The 22,450-nt window shown below is 28.9% G+C and overlaps 1 protein-coding gene and 1 long non-coding RNA gene across 15 annotated transcripts in view; one reads left to right on the top strand and one right to left on the bottom strand.

The window, feature by feature from the left end:
- kst (spectrin beta chain, non-erythrocytic 5 kst) overlaps positions 1 to 22,450 on the top strand; it is a 127,452-nt gene that overhangs the window by 81,091 nt on the left and 23,911 nt on the right. For 8 of the 14 annotated variants that reach the window (XM_076394275.1, XM_076394274.1, XM_076394278.1 and 5 more), the window contains exon 1: positions 18,219 to 18,400. The exons of 5 other annotated variants lie outside the window; for them this stretch is intronic. In XM_076394275.1, the coding sequence (XP_076250390.1) occupies positions 18,349 to 18,400 (52 nt within the window). In that variant the 5' untranslated portion in view covers positions 18,219 to 18,348. Of the gene's footprint in view, positions 1 to 8,817; positions 9,257 to 18,218; positions 18,401 to 22,450 lie in introns of those variants that run through there. One more of the 14 variants, XM_076394272.1, reaches the window with a different exon arrangement.
- The window catches only part of LOC143190153 (uncharacterized), a 121,593-nt gene that overhangs the window by 75,593 nt on the left and 23,550 nt on the right, over positions 1 to 22,450 (bottom strand). The gene's annotated exons all lie outside the window — the stretch shown is intronic.

The raw sequence follows: 22,450 nt of genomic DNA, 5'->3' as shown, positions 1-22,450 counted from the left end.
ATGTCTGAATAGTTTTCAACGGAATCTGGCAACATGACGATACTGTGTTGATAGAACGATGTTGGCTTGGCAGCGTTTCAGTCACCAATCCATTTGACTTTTAATATTGACATCAAAATCGTCACTTTAAAATTTTTATAACCATAACCATAAGTTTCTAAAAGTTTTTGATAGAAACGGGTGGTAGATTTTTTAAAATCAAACAAAAAAGTAATGAAATATCGAAAATGCAATTTTGAGACCATGACATTTCAAAACCTTCGAATTTAAGAGATAGATTCGGTATTTGACAGTTGTGACAGTTTTTTATCATCAAATCATTGAATATACTGTTGTATTGGATTTTATATTATACAGTAAAGGCCTTTATTTCGATATAAAATTCTACATGAAAGTAGATTTTTTGAGATCCTCTAATTACACACCCTTTAACATGATAGCACTCTGAATCATTTGAAAAGTCGAGTAAAAGGAATGCCAAAATTCTTCTTGTCGCTAATTTGTTCGTAACTGTCCTCTATGCTGAAACAGAGTTGAACGTCAACTCTCATTAGTTTGTTTAACTGTTTTCAAACTATTTTCAGTATAATGAGAAAAGCATATATGACTTTCACATAATTGTTTCACGACGACACGACAACACCCCATTTCACAAAGGTATGATAATAAACAAATTTATAGCCAGGAATTTAACAAAGGTCATCGAATTACCACTGTATTCACCTCATATTACTCCGGTCAACATCTTTGTTTTTCTAAAATATCAAATTATTATTTCAAGGCACCCGTTTTCATTCCGCGGAAGACATAATAGAGAAAATATGTTTTATTGAACGTTTCTCGGTATTTTTTTGTTTTTAGTCATTGATTGGAAGCGCACCTAAGACAGTAAGTCTTTACATTTTGTACTTACATAAGACTTTACATTTTGTATTTTAAACGATATTAACACATAAAGTGAGTAAATTAAAGTATTATTAAAATATTTTATTTAATTTTAAACAGTGTTGTTTAAGCTTTTATATTTCTTGTGTTTATTCGTATTATTGGAACTATCAAAGACTTATGGTCGTTATGATTTAACGATTAAGAAAAGTATGATCGTATAAAGTTACATGTTATATTGTTTGTAGAGATAAGAAATTGACGTGTCCGTTTTATCGGAAGGAATATTCAGTTGCGAAAGAAAAACAGGACATATGCGAAAATTGCATCCTAATATATATTAACAAAATTCCAGAATATCAAGAATCGTCTGTGCTCTGTTTACAAGGTATATAGATTTTTGCAAGGTACATAGATATAGCAGCTTTTTCATATTCAGAATATAAACATCAATCAATCCATTTTTAATTTTAAGAATTTCAATTAATTTCCTATCTGGTGAACTCAGAAAGAAAAATTGTTATTGCTTAAGAACTGGTAGTAATTGATAAAAGTTCTGCGGACATAACATATCATTGTATTAGAGGTAATTGTAAAATGTATTAATATTTTCTGTAAATTTTATTGGTACTAACTTCTAATCCATTTCAGATTTTATTCGTAAAGGAATTTCGTAACAAAGGCGTAACCAAGTATTGCAGATAATAAATGCATTCATTTGTGCATAAGAGTTAAAATTAATGTTTTAATTTCTCATTTGGTGAGTTTTTAGTCCTAATCTATCTGTAATTATGAGACCCAGAATATTACAAAAAATGATAGCTTGAAATAAATAAATTTACCGACAGGAAAAATATAACAGCTACTACTTTAAGGATTTTAAGAGTCGAATAAATAACAGAAGAACAATGCAATTTTATTTTAAAATGTATGTAAAGAAATTATTCTTTTATCAAGCCTGTTTTTTTATTCAATTTATTGTTTTTCAGTATATATTTTAGGTGAAAAATATGTGCAAAACATAAAAATTGTATTAATACTTCATTTATAAGTAATGAAACATGAAACACATGAGATGAATAGAACAAATTATGAATTATTAACAGTAATTTGGTAAATATTTTAAACTGCTGATAAATATTAAGAAGGATTAATGTAATCAAATGTGTAACTATATACCAATTTATTCTTTGAACTTTATATCAATTATGTTAGTTATTTACTTTGTAAACCCTTAACAAGTTTTTGTAATATTAACATACCATTTTATTATCTTTAGTCCATTATGAAAAACATGAATAACTTTATAAATTGGTACTAGTTTTAATTAAAAGTTAGAAAATGATAAGAAAAAGGAAACAAAACTGTAAATAATAATAAAAAGTGTAAATAAAGTACATTTATAATATTTTCTGAATTTTTACTATTAAAAATTATTTTTTTTACACAATTTTTCTCTTAATTATCATGAGAAGTCATTAAGATCGGTTAATAAAGCTTCGCATTATTTTGCATCCTTTTCCTTATGAATGTAACTTATAGGAATAACGAAACCAAGCGGATTGCCTTGACGCGTTTCGGATTCTTCATCGCTGCGGTGCCGATTTCTTTACGATCCAACCAGCGGCCAAACAAAACAAAATGGCAAAAAATGCAAAAATAACAAGCGAACGAACGAGGAACCTAATCGCACTCGATGCTTGGACAGTCTGTCGACGGGATTGTCCCTGTTCCTTGGCCTCATGATCTAGTTTTAAAACCGTATATGTGCTGAGGTTTCAATGAAACAAACGGTGAATCGATGAGACTTGCAGCCGTTCTGAGTAAACAACCTTTACGTCTTCGGATACATGTCGATATATAAACTGGGTCACTGTCTAACTTCATCCTTGCGCATGGAGATTATTAGAAGTGAGAGTTTTCTAATACTGAACATTTATATATGACTATTGTATTTATTTAGTTATTATAAGTCTAGAAGGTGTATAAACGTTTTGATTTGTGTAGGTATATAAATTATGAAATGAAAAACATAACTGTTTTATTTTAATGGAAAGTGCGACTTAACAAACGACATTACTGATTTAACATTGTCCAGGTATGATGGAAATACTAGAGAAGAGAAACCAACATCACGTCACATTATTTTTTTTACATTTAATAATAGAAAATGTGAGATTATCTGATTTGAAACCACATATTGTAGTATTTGATACATATATGTCAACAGTATAACCTTCAAGTATTTGAATTTTAGTCAGCATCATATATTTTTTTCTATTCCTATTTTAATACTTCTGTCATTTGCCAGAACTTTTATGTTGTGTCTTTAATTTAAATAATTCTACAAATGGTACTTCAATTGTTTCTAGAAATGTTTGGTGATACTGACTTAACCGAAAGAAATTCTCACAACTTCCAAAAGCTCATGGATGGTCAATTTAACAACAAAGTCAAAGAATGTATTAAAATGTCGAAAGTATATACATAGTAGAAAGAGACGCGGAATTGCAGTTCGCTATACATTGAAATCGATATATTTGACTCAAGCATTGAATACCATTGTAGGATTAACAATGGAAAATATATGAAAATGATTAAATAGAAATTCCTGTCACACCCGCCGTATTCACCAGACATTCCTCCTTCTGAGAATCACTTATTTCGGTCAGCCACTCATGAACTACTCGAGCAGCACCTCCATTCTTGTGAAGTTGAAAAATTAAATTGATTTTTGGATTGCTTCTAAAGGTGAAACATTTAGTCATATAACTATAAAACGAATAGTCATATTTTATGATACAATGTTACATAATATAGTTTAATATTTTTGAATAAATAATGACATCTATATAATATGAGCCTTCTAAAGTATTAAATGTTTTTATGTATCATATTAATACATTCAAAATACCACCCAGATGGCATGTTTCGTTAGCATTAGATGACAGTTTAAACGTTAGTTATTTATTAATATCGAAAGACATTCGAGTGGTTGTATTACAATAGTGAGTGGTGTGGATTCATGGATAATAATCGATTTAAAAAACTTTAGCGTCGATTTTTTTTTGCCACGTGACCAAAATGATTTTGGTCATGAATTATTTTCAAATTGGTGAAACAATAAACATATATTACTATGATAACCTTTTTGAACTAGCTGCATTGAAGAAAGACTCATTATGTTATATACTCCGGTTAACAAAAAAAAATCAATCGCAATAATGTACACGCTAACACAACTAACAAACCGATTTTTTACAATAGCTTCAAATTTTAAAAATCTTCTAAAACTTATAAAACTTTAATATTTTAAAATTTATAGGCTATCAGTTTTAATATTTTTATGTCGATAATTATTTTCTAGAGGCGATGTTCGATGAAATGTCCGTTTTTGTATGCGCTATAAGGCATGTTAATTTTGTGATAGTGTTCGCAATTACACAGTTTCTACGTGATATGTGTTAGTTATAATGATAGTTGGTAATATGCATGTGTGGTGATTGACCTACAAAAGCCAACACTTTTGGTGCATCTGTTTAAGTTGTGCTTTGTTGCAACAGTTAAAAAATACCGTAAGAGTTTCTAAACGATCTAGATTAGTGTAGCACATGGCGCCATTAAAGAGAATATTCTGAATCTTGAAAATCATTTTATTTTATTTTTCTCGTATATAACTTTTATTTCTTATAATAATAAAAATAATATTCTTTAACTGTTAAATAATGCATTCTTTCTTAATAAATATAAAATCGATTTAGTACTCGTTATTTATTATCATTTTAATATATGTCCGCTGTTTTGAAATGCAAATATTATGTTTGTATATTTATTGCAAAAAGTATATTACAAACGGTAATCTGACAACGTCAGTTCAGGGCCATATGTTCGCTTCCAATCAAAATATCTAACTTATGGTTATTTTAATTTAATTAATATATTTAAATATTTGAATTTATCGTTGGTAGTTTGTTCATCACATCAGCTCTCGGGTAGTGCTATACTGTTGAAGTATACTTAAAATCGTTTTTCATTATATCCATGTCTTTTTTGAACTGATCTGGACTGTATTTCAACTACGTTGATTTAGACATTTTTGAAAATTAATTCAATCTTCAATTAAAGAACATGCCCCAAACCACTGTAATATGCGTTTTAAAAATATGTTCCCAAATGATATAGATTACTTAATTTTTACTTGATTACTGAGGGAGATAAACACGCATAATTTCTTTAAGAATTGCATTTGGAATATTTTGAACTTACAGATGTGAAGTCACGTATATGTCAGATTGCAAAGTCTCGTAGCCCTACAGAATAATTGGGGTTCAAAAGACTCTCTATTTCCCTTCTTTCATATATACCACGATTCTAATATCACTTTCATATAGTTATTGAATCGAAAGACATGCATAATTTTAAATTCATAGGGAGAGAAAAATTAGACTACATTATTTAGAAGCCAATTCATTATGGCCTATATGAACAATTCTGAATATTCCCAAGCTGGTAAAATAAAAACTTATGAATTGAATTAATTGCAAGTATTCGTAAAAAAATCTACAGAAGAAAACATAAAAATAAATGTTCCAATAGGATAGTATTACCTGCACCTGACCATATATTACAACTATTAACTAACTCTGACTTTTCTCACAGTTCAACAATTTTTAGTGGAAAACGATTTTCATTAAACAAGTATATAACACCTGTTGCTATATTTTGGCGTTTTTTTTACTATAATAACTACTATAATGGTGGAATAACGATCGTTGAAGTAATTGTATTGAAGTTGGCGAAAATTGTAGTGAAAAATAAAAGGTCGCTTTTACAATTATGAATTAATTTTATTTAATTTCTCTTTCGTGAATTTATTGAACATATAGATCAACTAAATAAAAAATGAAACAAGTAGATAATAAATTTTGTTTTATTAGAGCAAGTCTACACTATGTAAATTATAAAATAACGAAATGTTTCTATTTATAAAGAAACAGACTAAAACCAATTTCTATGAACAGTTATGTTTGCCTCCAAGGGTAAAATATCCAATATTTTAAATCGGGCCTTAAACTTCAATTTATTTTTCCAACATTTTACAAATTATTCAAGGTATAATAATGATCGATATGACACTACAAATATAACCTAAAAGGAATATAACATACGCAATTAAATGAATACTTGTTTTAATTATTATATAGCGGTAGGATTTCCTGAAAAATTATTTATACATTTTTTGGTGTAGAAGGAAATATTATTTTGCTGAAAATTAATTAGCTATTTCTAGGTTACCACATTCTACCTTTAATGCACAACTAGTAAATTTAACTTTAGTTTAATTTGCTGTTATTTGAATATTTATGAATGGTTTTGAAAACCAGATAATTTTTGAATGTTTTAATAACAACATTGTTCCACTTCCTGTAAAATGAAATGTAGCTTTCGTTACGACATTTTTTCTGATGTTATTGTTTTTATTTTGTTATTTATATACGTGAGTGGCATGTTTTGATTTTGTCTTCTTGTTTTTTCATTCTTTGATGAATTAAAGTTAAGGCTATATTTTCTATTATATATTGAATGAGTCGGTAATTTTTATTTTTATGTGTTTTATTTCTGTACATATATGCACTGTCAAGGAGAAAATACATATTGCATTTATATTTTAACATTAATTAATATTAATTCGCCATTTCTGTAAAATTTTTCAGCTTGTTATTGGAAGAACTAAGTATTATAATTTTATATAACAATAGTTTCTTATTGGACATACTACAACCGCTAACAGCGCATAACGACACTAATCATTCAGATACGTGGCCTCCAAATGGTTTGGCGCCTAGTTTACATAACACTAACAGATGGAAAGAAAAAAATTATTAATATTAATAACGAATATTGATTTATTTGGTTGAGATTATTAGCATGGCGTTGTAAGTCTTGAATTAACTAAAGGGGGATAGATGTCTGTGTTTGATATTTTGAAAATAATAACTTTCAAATTACAATAATTTCATGAAATTATTTCTCTTCAGTCTTTATTGCCTGTTTACTATGATTGAGGAAGTAAAAGCGGATCATTTTATATTCCCAGTTATCAGATTGACTTTAGATAAGATCATGTCAAAATTAAATAGCTCCGTTGGGTAATTCAGAAGACAGAAGTACAAATATTGCACTGTAGCTTTTTTCATATAAAACAACATTGGTAAGATTTTGTAGCTGTATGCTTCCATACTAATTATAAAAAACTTTTTACTTATTATCATGTGGGCTATTTAACATATTGTAAAATCGTTCAATTACATATCTCTTTATATGTTTATATTTTTATATTATTTCTTGGCGACAAATCTCCACAATAGTCCCCAGGTTTCCCTGCTCGCCTCGACCATGTTCAATTTTGTATAAACGGGTGGTATGCCTTCTACACTACAGGTACTACTCTTAAGATATTTAAAACGGCCTCCAAATTCTATTAAATTATGCGTTCAAGTAATATAAGCTTTGGAGATTACAGATAAACCCGAGCAAGGCTCAGACGGTTCTATTTCATCGCCGTAGCGAGTTACACCCGTTTCCCCTACAGATTGAAAAGGTCTCTAGCCCATGGCTCCAGAAAGGCACCTAATATACCTCGGTCTCCAATTTTATCGCAGGTTTCAATGGCGTGTACCATTAACTGTTTCCAGTACTCCGCACACATATCAAAATCCCCATTTCCTTGAAGCCTCGAAGTATATTTATACACGATCCAAGTCTCTGTAGAAGTATGTTACCAAGAGACAGCTTGATCAATTACAGGTTTTCTAATCTAAAAAAGTTCATAAAAGAACACTTACTTACTTACTTACGTAAAAATGACATTGCAGTGCTGATAAATTTCACAAACATGCTCAGTGTGAGGTTTACCTTTGAACCCCTACAACTTTTCAATCCTACAATTAAATCTCTTTCTTCCCATAATTCGCTAAGTCATTCTAATGGCGACAGTCCATCCTTAGCGCATTCCAGGGCCTCCGTCGCCTGCCAACATCTTCACTATGACAAGTACCCTGTAATAAAAAAATCAATGGTTGTGTCAAAAACATGAGTTGCCAATTCATAGCAGTTGGTCACAATGATTTGTTTCTGTTGGATTTTTCAGTACTTCATCTTCAATTTTTAAATTGTAAAAAACGCTGGTAAAGGTTATTTTTCAAGAGTATTGCATTGAAACGTTTTAACTAAGATTGGCTTTTTATTAATTAAAAAGGAAAAGCCTACATTTTTCATAAGTGGTGTTTTGTTCTCTTTCTTAAATCACAGTACTATTTATAATATTTATATTACAAAACAAAACATTCATCATAAAGAATTTATATTTGTTCATTTTACAAAAAGTAATTCGTTTTGTAGTTTTTAAAAGCTTCACTGTTCTTTTGACAATCATCATTGGAACAAACCACTCAATGAATCAATGATTCTACAATACTAAATATATGAATGAACTTATCATAAATTTATCATAATTCTGCAGTGTGTATGTATCATATCCAAAATAATATGAAACGACTATCGAACAATACAGATTAACTTTAAATAAACTAATACTCCATAAACTGTAAACCGACCGCTACATTGTGTTTATCTCATTGGAAAATCAATCCAGTTTGTCTTAGAATTTTTTTTAGAAATCCTAATTCTTGCATATATGCAAACCAAAAATTGAGTAGATATCGACATTTTTTATAAATTAATTCTAGTATATATACTACTTCTTAATACTCATAAAAGTTTATAAGTAAAATAAAATAAAGTAAATAAAAGGCCATAAAGTAAAATAAAGTCTATTATTTTATTTAAAAATATTATTTTCGAATAGGTATATAGTATTGATAGTATATCTAATTTCATTTGGTAATCTATCTTCATATATTAATGATAAATAAAAGACTCAAAGATAGTGACAGTAAACAAACGTAATATTTCCAGGTGTTAAATACTTTCTCCTATCCAGTTCTATAATCTAACTCCCCTAGTGTGAACAGTAAATCCGTGTCAACTACTAAACAATATAATTATACTGAGTAACGTTTTCAACAAATCAAGAGGTCATAAATTTCATTTTAGATGTGATATAATTGTTTATAGGAACTAGTATAGTACGGGCTCCACTGTAGTGTGTATATGGTAATCGTACCATTTCGCAAATGCGATAATGAGCTAACTTATTAAAATTATGAATCATAAAAACGGACGTTTTTGTTCATCAATTGAAGGATTGTTGTGTTAGTTCTAACGGTAGTATGTAACAAGTGTGTTTGTGCGTCGTTCATATAAGGTTTAACGGTTTTAATATTTAAAATGTTTGGATCTAGGAAATACGGTAAGTATATAATATATTTTGGTATATTATTTTATAGTAATTTATATTCAAATATACGAGACCGTTATTTAGATACTATAATGTGTTTGTTATGTCAACCATTTTATTAAGAACATATCTTAACACTGTAAAACCAGAAAATAAGCCATAGAATTGAATTTTTTCTTTAAATTATTTTCTATAATCTATAATATAATAGAGTGATCTTGTTTAGCGATTTTGTGATTTCCAAAGCGTTGATATTTCCATAATCTAATAGTACATAGACCACAATTATTTGTTGAATCTGTTATCTAACTTTCTTTAAATTTAGTTATAATTTGATATTCTAGTGCATAAGATTTTATTAGTCTATCGTATCTTATTATTAATAAATATAATTAATGAATGAATGGCTTAAAACCTGGCTTACAGAGCTTGATATAAAGGTATTGCCGCTTCTAAAAAAGTTTTATATGATTGTATGTATTTTGCTCATCTATATATATTGGTGAAAATTGGAGGTATCAATGTAAATTGTTATTATAAATTTTATGCAAATGGCAAAAAACGACCCGAATAAAAAATAAAGCTGGAAGACAATAAATTGCAAAACGAAATTGGGCGAAAACCCAGCTCATACTCTCAAGACAGTTCAGCAGTTGATGATTCAACTGTTTATACTGTTCAGCTGTTCTTTATTGCTTGTAAAAAAGAAGAGTTTTTAATGGTCTATTGAAAAGTATTCTACTACGATAATCCCAAGTACAAAAAGGCATGCGCTAGTCCAGAATGGTCATCCATAACATTTTGCTGTACATACGATGGTAACAACAAGCTGTAATGTATTACAAACTGCCAAAACCGAATTAAACTATTACCGACGCCAATTCAATAAATTAAAATGGCGTAGTGGTGTACAAAAAACTAGCAATAACGTGTAACAGAAGCAAAGTCATCCTTGCAAGCCAATACCCTGTTGCAGTTCGAATGTTTATATTGAATTTGTTATTATTCCTCACTTATTTCCACTGTTTCTCTGTTAGTATTTTTTCAGTGTATATAAAAAGTAAAGTCCTTTTCATTTATTCTTCTCCTTCTTCCCCACCTTGTCTCTATTGCCTTTTTCTTTGCGTTTGTCACCATCACTGATCAATTTTATCATTTTGCGCTCCAAAATTATTCATTTTTTAACTCTTATAATTTCTAAATTCTCTTAGATATTGATGATAAATATTTTAAAATATCGTATATCAAAGAGAATGAGTTTATTACATTGTAACACTATTTGAAATGCTTGAAATAAATTGAACAGCGAATAATTAATTACTCTTGAATATATCATTTAATCAATGTGTAACCTTATTTTTATATATTACAATTTTTTTGCGAAAAATGTTACTGTTCTTGTTTAATTTTTCGAACTGGAATTCAATTGCTGTCAGAAAGATGGAATAAAGATATTGGATAGCTATAGCAAAAATATAAATATTAGTAATATATACAATTTTTCATAACAAAGGCTTGAATTTACAAAATAACAGTGCCTCAAAATTAATTAATAAAAAAATTGAAATTCCACGAATCTATCAAAAATTGTCTTTACGTTTATAAATGCATTTAAAATCTAAATTTATTTTTTTTAATCTAGGTGTTACTTTTCGAATATTTCATGGTGTCAATGACCAATATCGGTAACAAATATTTGTTTCGTTATAAGTGATAATGAAAGAAATGAAAACATATACTATATACTACGGGCTGTTGTCCTTAGTGGTTAATTGACGACATGGTGAAGGTTTATATATTAATATTACGCTATAAAAAATAAGAATGATATTGCAATAAAATGTATTATTGTATTTTAAACTATAGTATTTATAATAAAGTAAAAAAAAACATTCCATGTCTCAAGAATAATCTTAAAATAGTATTGTAAGATTAAACTTGAGATATGATCAGAAATATTTGTATTTATTAAACATTTAATGGCTTTATAATTGGTTAAAATATTTGGTTTTAAAAATTTATTTGTTGTATTTATGTTTTTGTAACGGGTTAGAGGAAGATTTGGGCTATACCTTAAATTTTAGTATCGAACTTTACCCACTATAATCTTAATTTTCACGCAAGATACACTTAGTGACCAGGAGAGAGAAATCTCAGAACAGAGAAGTTCGATACTTTCCTTCAAAAATCCTACGTTTTTAATATTGATATTTTAATTTGTAACCCAAAGTTCGATACTCTCATTTACAACTATCGATACTTTTTTTAAATATCGGAAAATATCTATATTGTTTCGGCATATCTATTTCATATAATAGTTTCTTTAAAATATGTTATAACCAAATCACCGCTTTTAAAACGACCAAACCACTTTCAATACATTTTTGCCATAATATAATAGAGAAGTAAAACACACATTACAAAATAAGACATATTTAATAAATAACTGTTATCGACTATTTAATCAAATAAAAGATTATTAAAGCCGAAACCCAACATTTTATAAAGCCCTACGAATTAATTCCACCACTAACAACACTCAATGTATTAAAAGAGCCAAAAATGTAATAGGAGTTCTAATTTTATATCGTACTATTTTGTACTTTTTAATAGTAATAATGATGATTTATTTTTAAATAATAGGAGAATGTACAATACCACAAATTTTCGTTTGATTTTAAAACGGTTAAAAAATATCGTTACACTATACCTCATTCCGTATTCATTTTGCGTAAATCCGCAAATCAGTGTCGCAAATCGATGATTCATTTAAAAGCTAGCTCATTCCATTGGTTCGAACATGGACATTGTTACAGAAAATGTTCAGCATTAATAATAAAAAAAGGATGAAAACATTTGCGTTACACATGAACGTCTTTTAACGGTCATTCCTAATTTCGGTTTTGTTTCGTTGACCTCGGATCTGAATGAAATTGAATTTTTTTCATTATAATTAATTAAAGACTTATTTAGATAACTTTACAATGACACGTTTATCTGAATTTTTAGTAATAGAAAAAACTACTTACTCTTTAGATTGTTTTATCGTTGTCAACTTGATTTTTGATTAGAAGTATGAAGGTTGTAACTTTCTAATTATCAACATTACTTTAGTTCATTTCACAGTACCATGGTCATTCGGAAGTGTCTTCGATACAAGGACACTATGTCTTGTGTAGAAATAAAGAAATCGTAAATAACATTTTGAAATAATCATAATAATGTTAGTATAACTCTTGAGAATGAATTGTAGATCATTAAAATAATTATGAAACTATAGGGCAAGTTATCAATGTAAATATATAATTTATGATTTGAATATTACCATGAAAATTTTGGTTAATGATTATACCAGAGTCAGTGTAAAATTATAGACATTAAAAATCTAAAATTCAAAATGCAAAAAAATCATTCAGAATCAGCATTAGGTTTTTGAAGCGCAAATAGAACTTGGAACAAGAACCTATTGAAGGTAAGTGAAAAAAAGGTTTGTGAAAAAAAAAGATTTACAGAAGAACAAAAATATTTTCCACCAAGGTAACTAAGTCCCCTTGGATGACTGTCGATTGGACTTTGAAATGAATTGATGGAGTCATGTTCCATCCATTGTCACATATCGACGCAAAAACTCGGGTTTATTACGCTTGATCATCTTCAAACACTGCATCATCTGAATCATCAGATTGTCGTTGTTTTTGGTCAAAAGTGAGCTTGCGGCATCCACTTTGCACAGATATATCTCTATCTCATACCCAAATATTCATGAATGATATGATGTTCAATTGATATCTTTAGAGTGTCTGTTATTTCATTCATTTTCAATTTACGGTCATTCAAAATTATTATGTCGATTTTTTAAATGTTTTCGTTGGCAAAAATCTCTTTTAGGCTTTCACTGCGTTCACCGTCTTCGGCGCTCATTTCACCACGTCTTACTAACTTAGCATACCAATCCTTGATTGTTGATTTTCCCGGGGCAGTGTCCAGAAACTCGGCATCAATCAAAGATATTTCATAATATAAGCTTCAACTGTATTTTTTCCCTTTAAAAAGCAATATTTTATCAACACGCGAAATTTCTTATTATCAATTTTTTTCAGAATAACTAAAGTTGCTTCACTCAAAATGCTATAATTCACAAACTAATGATCCGACAGCTGTCAAATTTAGACACGCATCTTTTAAGGGTTAGGGCTAACTAAAAAACATATGGATTTAATTCTAGTAGCGCCATCTGTGTATCAGGCCGGGGACTTTTCAATTGATCTGTTATGTTACTCGACCTTCAGGTTCATATGCTGATTGTCGTTACAAATGTACCACGGAGCATCAACAATACCTCGCAGTACCTTGTTTTGTAATATTTGTATGATATTTATATTAATTTGGCTGGTACAGCCCCAGAGTTGAACACCATAATTCCACACTGGTTTTAGGACTTGTTGGTAAAGCAAAAGCTTATTATATATTGACAGGATTCATTTTTTGTACTTCAGCTTGAGTTCTGCAACAGGTGTTCATCTGCAAATGTAAAACAATAACATTTCCATTGAACGTAGGCAAGTTCTGAGTGTACAGCAGACAGGACTGGTTCCAATACAGTCCGTCAAGTAGTTAGAATAGGCATCTTCTTGTTTGAGTCTGAAGTATCGGTCAGTTATATATGACTCTAACATTTTTGAATATTGGTGGGGAAAAAGCATTTTAATCTTATGCTTTAAACCATCATGTCAAGCTTTATCGAAAGTTTGAGCAACATCTAAAAATATTACAGAACAAACTTTATTTTCTTGTTGTGGTTTTCTATAACATTGGTGGTTCTGGGAACCTGATCAATCGTGAATTGTTGTTTCCTGAAACCAAATTGATGATCCGGAATAAGATGTTTTTTCTCAATGTTGGCGCTGTTAACATGCATGAGGCGGCTTTCCTGGTTTAGTGATCGATATCGTGTTGAAAGATCTCGAGTGCTCTTTCGTGGGTTTATCCCAAGTTTTCTTGGACTTTGGATTCTTCTATTGAATACATTTTTCTTTTGTCGTTGTTTTTCTGAAATGTCTCCTCATCATTCATCTACTTTAGAATGTGATATAATTTCTTTCAAATTAAGATATTCAAACCATTAGTAATTTTACCATAGTTCACTGTTTTTGTTAACTGTTTCCTGAAATGTGATCTCATGTGCCTTTCTATAAGATTATTTACAGTTATATAGAATTTATTTTTAATGGAATTACAGTTTTTAACTAGTTTTCTTTCGATATTATGTGTCTGTTTTCGATTATTGGTTTACGGTACTTTCTTAAACTCGCACCTTAATATGTTTTGCTTTCACGCCCGATGCGGCACGAAGAAAAACTCAACACGTTTATTTCTTTGGCCACCTAAAGTGGAGAGAGATATTTCAATAAACATCTCGTCCAAAATTAATAATTCTGTGAAATACTTCGAACGTCACGAGATTACATTGTTTTTAAATAGAAAGTTCCGTGAACAATTATAGGCGATACAAGGATTTTGCTGAGCCGTTGTTATTTTAAGTTTAAATTTTTTCATCGATTATTGGAAGATCGAATGGCGTCATCGATGACAATATCAATATCCTCAAAAAATCGATAAGGAACAATAATCAGACTAATACTTCCAAGAGTAAACCGGCTACCGGCATTTCGAACCGCCGCAATAACATATATTGTTGGTTTTACAGTTTCAAACAGCTGTTAGGTGTTAGTTTTTTAAATAATGATTAAAAACCATATGTTTCGTAAACGTTTGAAACTAAACATTAAAGGTTTAACTGTACATGTTTATTAATAAATTATTAAAAATAGTATTAATTTATTATTACAAATTTATGGGTGCTTGTTGCTACGAAGAGCAATTTTTCTATTTCTTTTTTTATTCATTTGTAATATGGAATTAGATACGTATTAATTAAAATTCATTATTATAGATAGTAGTAATAGTACTGTAGATATTTATAGTGTTTACATTGATGGTTAAAATAATAACAGTTGAGACATTTCAGAAAATGTATTTTGATGACAACTATGATCATTTCCTTGTTCGAATTATTATTGTATTTATTATATTCAGAATCAACGTATGCCTCTTGCCTCTGCTTGGGCAATAGTATGTATATATTACATAATACAATAAGTACAGATTCTTAAATATCTACAAAAGTTATCGAATATACTTATTATCTGTATGCTGTCTGTCTTCCGAGGAATTCAGGAATACTTTTTCAATGCCGAAGATATTTTTAATAAAATTAGACGAATTATTTGCATTTCAGAGCAGCCTAAATGAACGTTTTGCCTGCATTCATTTATTTTCTTTTATTTATTAATATATTATCATTAGTAGTTGCCAACTAATCTAAATTTTTTTTATAATCATTTATTGTTATATTTTTTACGTATTAATTAACACTTTTCTATACTTTCTACTAAATTACGTAGTGCCTAATCACTTCATTGCAAGATCCTATAGTTTGATTCTCTTGAGTTTTCATCCCACTACAATATTATCTAAGAGTTTCCATACTATGGTATTACTATGGAGTCTTTATTGATGTCTTATTGTGAATCTCTCCATCTTCTGAATTATAATCTAATAAATCTTATTGTATTTTCGTACATATGTGATATTTCTAACTCACTCTAACGGAATTTTGCATCAAGACTCAACTCAAGATGTTTAGTATTGCTGCTACATGTTATAAGTATTATATTTGGTTATTGGCCTATTACATATTGATTGTATGTGAAATCCATATACACTAATTTATTATCATTGAGTTTACCCTGAATGGCGAAATAAAAGAAATATGAAATAACAGAAATGAAGCCTGTTTGGTTTGCATTTGTGTCTTTCGAAAGGTGCTAATCTTTAAGAATTTCTTAAGGCCTCCAATTACACCACAGTTGGTAGTTCTTCCCGTCATATAGTTCAGTGCATCATTATTCTCGATGACATATTTTTACACCAAAAAACGTATTGACTGTTTTTTACACTGCCGAGTTAGTGATCAGTTTTATAGGCCAGGAGTATTCAGGAGTATTCTAGAACAGCGTGTCTAAGTGCTATTAATGTGGATAATATTTCATATGATTTGATTGACACGATTAGGTTTTGTACATCTTGTGTACCCGAAATTTACGAGCCATGCTTGAGATAACAATTTTGTTCGACTGATTCTCTCGTTTATCTACCTCTGTACTGACAAGAATATCGAAAAAATTAAGAAAACTATATTTTTAAAATAGAGTTCGGATCGGTGTAAATATTGCAGTTGGAGTTGTAACTCAGCTAGAGCCGAGAATGCTTTTTTATATAGAAACAACGTCGCATTTTTATCAATGAAGAAATATTTTTTTGTCAATTTATGAATGTATATATCAAAGCAAACCAACAATCATGAATTAGCGCTTCTTAGATGATCCAAATAACATCATTGTTATCCGGTACATTTGCAAATCTGAGGCACATTTAATATTATCAGGTAATTCGTCGTTAACGCATGCAACATTTACACTATTCTTTCCAGAATGCAATTAAGAAGCAGTTAAAGATAAAATGAAGCACTAAAATGAAAAAAAAATGATTGGGAATATTAATTTGATTTATATAAATTTATCGATATTTAACGATGAGTAATTAAACCATTTTTGTTCTATTGTCATATTTTTGGTTCAATGAAATGTGAGCATCGCTAGTTCATTATGGAATTCATGTTTATGATCTTAATAAAGATAAAGATATGTATCTTAACTAGAGGATTCTAATCTATTTACGAGGATTTTAATCCCGAGATTTCGGTATTGCTAATTGAGAGAAACCTACAATCAATTTTTATGACCCTTTTCTAACACAAAGACAATAGTATTAAATATTAAACTGAAAATTTTGCTATAAAACTATTAAATTTTGCAAGTCTTGTCAAAAGCATAGCTCAAAATTCTGTTAATGCCATGGATATTTTTCTGTTAACTTATTACATTTGCATTTTTTTATATCTTTAAAACGATAATGATCATTAAATTAATTATTCTGAACTTGTATTCCAAAGTAAATGGTCGTGCTAGCATGGGCAATCGAAATTACTGATTTTTTACTGAAACTCATTTGCCGTACATTGTCATATGCAACAAAAACACTTTATTTAGTCGACATAACTGCAACTTCATAAATGTTAATTTTGTAGTAAGAAGAAGTAAATTTGAAATGAAGATCATGAATTAACCAAACGTGAGTATTAAGTAACTTGAACTTAAACACGCTGCCCAAATTCTAGTCTAGTTTAAAGGATTTTTTCTTGAAACTACTTTCTTTAATATAATCGACATGATATCTTACCTACTTACGACATGATTTACTTGAAATTTAATGAAAATCTTCTCGATATATCCTTCTGTATCCGGGAGCATGAATTTGGGGAAAAATATAACAAAAACGTTTTTGAATTTTTGAACGAGTGAAGAATCATGTTCATTCATTCAAAACGTATTTTTAAAAATAGATAATGAAAATGTTTTGGATTGTTTTACTCTATTCGGAAGAATGCGTGAATTAGGCTTCTATAACAGAAGATCTTACTTCTAGAAATCTACTTTAATTACTACTGCTGTCGATACACTAAATTTTAATGCAGTTTCACCGTATTGAATTAAAATGACAAGATATAATTTAAAATGACCAGATACTTTGAATTCCATTTGCATTGCGAAAATAAAATTTAAGAAATAATAACGCCTCCAAATTCTCAGAGTATCATTTGGCGGTTTTAAGGGCTATATTTATAACATAAAAAAATACCATGTATACATCGTGTTCATATTCTATTGAAAATTGTTAAACAATAATTTGCAGTTTAAATTAAGTGTGTGTACATATTGATAAGTAAAGAATGATAACATAGTCAGATAAACAGATAAAGATTTTTAAGGCTCTCCTTCAAATTATGTTAGCTATTACAGATCGCGTCGCCGCACAGGTTATACTATTTTAACGCATCTCGCGATGACATTTGACCGTATATGAGGTCATAATAGTGAGTGATTTTTTTTTTGGTTTCGCCTGAACATAGACATTAAACAACCATGTCGAGAAATTCATTTAGAGTATCCACAGGATTCCGTCAATTCTCACACGGTACGTATCCTTTTAAAAACTGCGTATTATTGCAATTCAACACAGATTGTTTATGTAACAGGTTGAATGCGAATGTCATCATCTTAATGTTCAATTAGATGTTAAAATAATTTTTCGTTGATTTAAATTGCTAATTATTACTAATTATAACATGCATCGATGACTTGAATCTAAAAAAGTCACTTGTCAGTTCGATAAATTAGCAGAGTTATTATACTGATAATGTTATCTATAAGCTCTAATTGATTTATGTTCAAGGTATGACGATATATTAACATTTAAAAATAGGATTAATGACAGAATTGCCAACAACTGTTGGAAAATCAATACGACGGCCGATTGGATTAGCAAACATTCTTTAAAGCAGTTTACATAGATTTACGGCGAAAAAAATACTAGGAAAAATAACAACCTAATATGTATTTAAGTAGATAAATTGATCAATGAATAACAGCTAAAATTATATTGATTAAAGTTCTAGATGACACAAGGATTACAACTTATTATCATCATTTCTACTTATAGATATTGTTATGTTTTTAACTAATAAATGTACGCTCCTTTTTTAGATTAAAGTGAAGATATAAATTTCCTAGGTTTACTTAACATGTAAATGGGATGTTCAAACACTAGTGTGTTCATTTCTTTACAAATGCTGTCTTTCCTCCTTTTCTGATAATCGGTCGTAGTTCTTTTATCCTCATTCATAGTTGTTTTTTCTTCTTTTATCATTCTCTTGGATCTGTCTAAACAAACCTCTTGAATTCAAAACACGAAAGTTTTATTTTAAAATTAATTGTTCATCGCATTTTGATCAAATAACTTAATTTCTTGGACCACTACGTAGAGATATTATAGGAATTAATAAAACAATACATTTATAATTAAATTTAATGGAATATGAATGGAATGGAATTTAATGGGAATGTTTTATTAGTCATTTTCTAAGGATTACTATTACTATGTTCGCTATTATTACTTAATGGATTTTGCAAATATACTGTCGGTCTGATGATAGTGGATTGAACAGATATATTGTGCCATTTATTATATATATATATATATATATATATATATATATATATATATATATATATATATATATACCATGTACGAAAAGAACATTTTTCATGTTGAAGATGAAGGTCCGATGAGGATAAATGAGATGAATAGTGATAATGGATAATTATCATGTTATAAACCAAGAGTTATCGTCCCATAATACCATTCTCTTGAGACGAATAGTTTCACTAAAGCAAATCTTACTTACAGTTATTGATTTAGATTTAGATTAGAGTGATGTGATGGGGCATTTTAACATGAATGGTCAAGATGGTCTGGTGTGAGTTAACGCTAGCTAATGTAATGGTATTAGAAACCGGGTATTTGTAAAGTATTATTCTGGAATATTTGATATCTTAAAGTATATACTTAATATATTAATTATTAATTCTCATTAAGGATATCTATTACAAATAATATTGTTTTATCTCTATGAAAATTCCAAGTAAACATACTTATATACTCCCTATCTCTTAACTCTTTCATAATCGATTTTCTAAATATCATATTTTAGATATAAATGGTTATTTATAGGAATAAGTATTATCGTAGATTAGTTTTGGGTTTTTTCTATGAGCTTTATACAGAATAATTGACAAAATATGCTAAAATTTTCGACACACAACTCTCAAGTCGACTTTCCAAATTCGATTTGGCGGATTTTGCCTTTTATATATTTTTTTCCAATATATAATTCACCTACAAACATTTAAATTAATTTTTGTACGTATAGGTCTTTCAAATTTAGTTAGAGCCTTTCAGACAGTTTGTTTTATTCCATTTTAGCACCTACCCGCCCTTATTAACAAAACTTTGTACATGCTTCTTCGAGACAGCTTATATACATGAAAGTGTTACGAATATAGAGATTAGATAAGATATGTAAATACGTGTTTTTGCGTATATTTAGCATATACAAACATATTATATATTCAAAATATTAAAACTTATAACTATACTTATAACCTTATTTTTGTTTATTCGGGGGTCTCTCAAATTGCATTGTTATATTACAATCACAATCAAATTAATTTTCAATTCATATTTTTTCGATAAGAGATCTCATTCAAAAGTTCGTCATGTGTCATTTTTATTTATAGTTGTTTTTTCAAATTACGATTGATACAGATTTTGTTTATCAAGATTTGCTTTACAAATAATTCGTTGGTACACATGTCATAATAAATTAAAAAGTAAGGCAATATTAGTATAGCGATATCAAAATTTAAACAATAAATAACATATATTAAATTTAAATAAAAATATATTCGTTTTAATTAAATATATTTAAAATGATTACATTCATCGCTTTTTCAGTTAGTAGCCTTCAAAAGAAAGCTGAACGCAGTGGACGTCCAAATGAGGTGGTAACACCAGAAAACATCAAAAAAATCCACAAAATTGTTTTGAATGATCGAAAAGTAAAATTGCGTGAGTTAGCTAACATCGTAAAGATATGAGAAATGAACGTGTTAATGATTCTACGCAGTGTTTGTCTATGTTTAAACGTAACAAACCGAAATTTTTGAGTCGATATATGACAATGGATGAAACATGGATCCATCACTTTACTCCAGAATCAAAACATACTTCATCTGAACAGGTAGCAGTTCTTTCGAGGCAAACGTTAAATTGTTCTACAAAAGTAGTATTGAAGTGTTAGAGCTGTGCTCTAACGGAATAATTACGGGAATGACGGAGCAGGAATGACTGCGATGCTCTTGATGATTGATGAAAAAAGCCAGTTTTGAAAAAAAAAACGACGTTTTCTTTACAGCGTTACGCGACTTTCCTACCCAAGTGTTATGGTAGCACAAAAATCTCTGTAATTGTAACGCTAATGATTTCATACTCTATAATACATCTAATGCTTGAAAAATTCTTAATTTACTTAACCTGTATATCATAAAAATTTGTGAATACCAATTTTTCAAAACATCTGTTAGCTTGTATGATGTTTTAGTAGATATTGAAATTCAGTACTAAGGCAATTGACGTTCTTTTACAAAAAAATATCATTCTTATATTATACGTGCTATTTACATTGCTCTCTTGTCTTAGATAGCTTGTTTTTCTCTTGGTTTACTTTTAAAAACTTTACTATAATGTATTCAAAATTATTTTTCTACATACATCATCTAAATTTTTGACGTTAAAACGTCGCAATGTTGCCGTATCAACACTGAGTTTTAGTTCACTTGAGCTTTGATATATAACAAAATTCTATTCTAAATAAAATAATTGAACAAAAACGTTATCAAATATAATTTATTTTAACATGTAAAACTACAGTTAATTATACAGCCACAATAGTTTATAGGTTAGAGTTATCTCTATCTCTTATCACTATTGCTTTCAAGAATTTTGCATACGTCTGACAACCGTACGACTTTGACAGGCTCATGCATTTACGCGATCGAACTAATCAGACAGTATTGTGTCTCTTTTTAACTAGAATAAAATGAAAAGGAAAATATTGTCTGATACTGAAATGAATTTACAAATTACGGCCGACAATACATTAAATATCTGCATAACATATGTACAAAAAAACTTTGAATAGACTATACTAATTTTTCCTTGGTCACTGAATATACTAATTAGCCTATATTAATTTTTCCTTGCTCACTGAAAATACTGATTACCCTATTTCATTTGTCTGTTTCGTATTTATGCTACTGTTAAGATTTCTTTCGTTGATAGCATCTTCTAGTTAGTGGTTGATTTTACAGTTATTGGCCGATTGCCTTTGTCCTTTGATAGTTTCCGAATATCTCTGATTTTTTATCTAGATATTTATTTATTTATTTTTTATTAATTAAATCCTAATTAGATATGCTTAGTACAATCGTAATCTACAAATTAATTTATTACTACTGCTCTGTTATACTTGCATTAATACACAAGTAAGTTGAGTACGGGATTAATACATCAGTATGTATTTCCCAAATTAAAATAAAACTAATCTACTTAAGCTAAAATTAGGAG

This window comes from Rhynchophorus ferrugineus, unplaced genomic scaffold, assembly GCF_030347505.1.
Source record: "Rhynchophorus ferrugineus isolate W39M unplaced genomic scaffold, kcgeb_rfMv2 rfM2, whole genome shotgun sequence".
Lineage (NCBI taxonomy): Eukaryota > Metazoa > Arthropoda > Insecta > Coleoptera > Curculionidae > Rhynchophorus > Rhynchophorus ferrugineus.
This window is presented reverse-complemented; position numbering and strand designations above follow the sequence as displayed.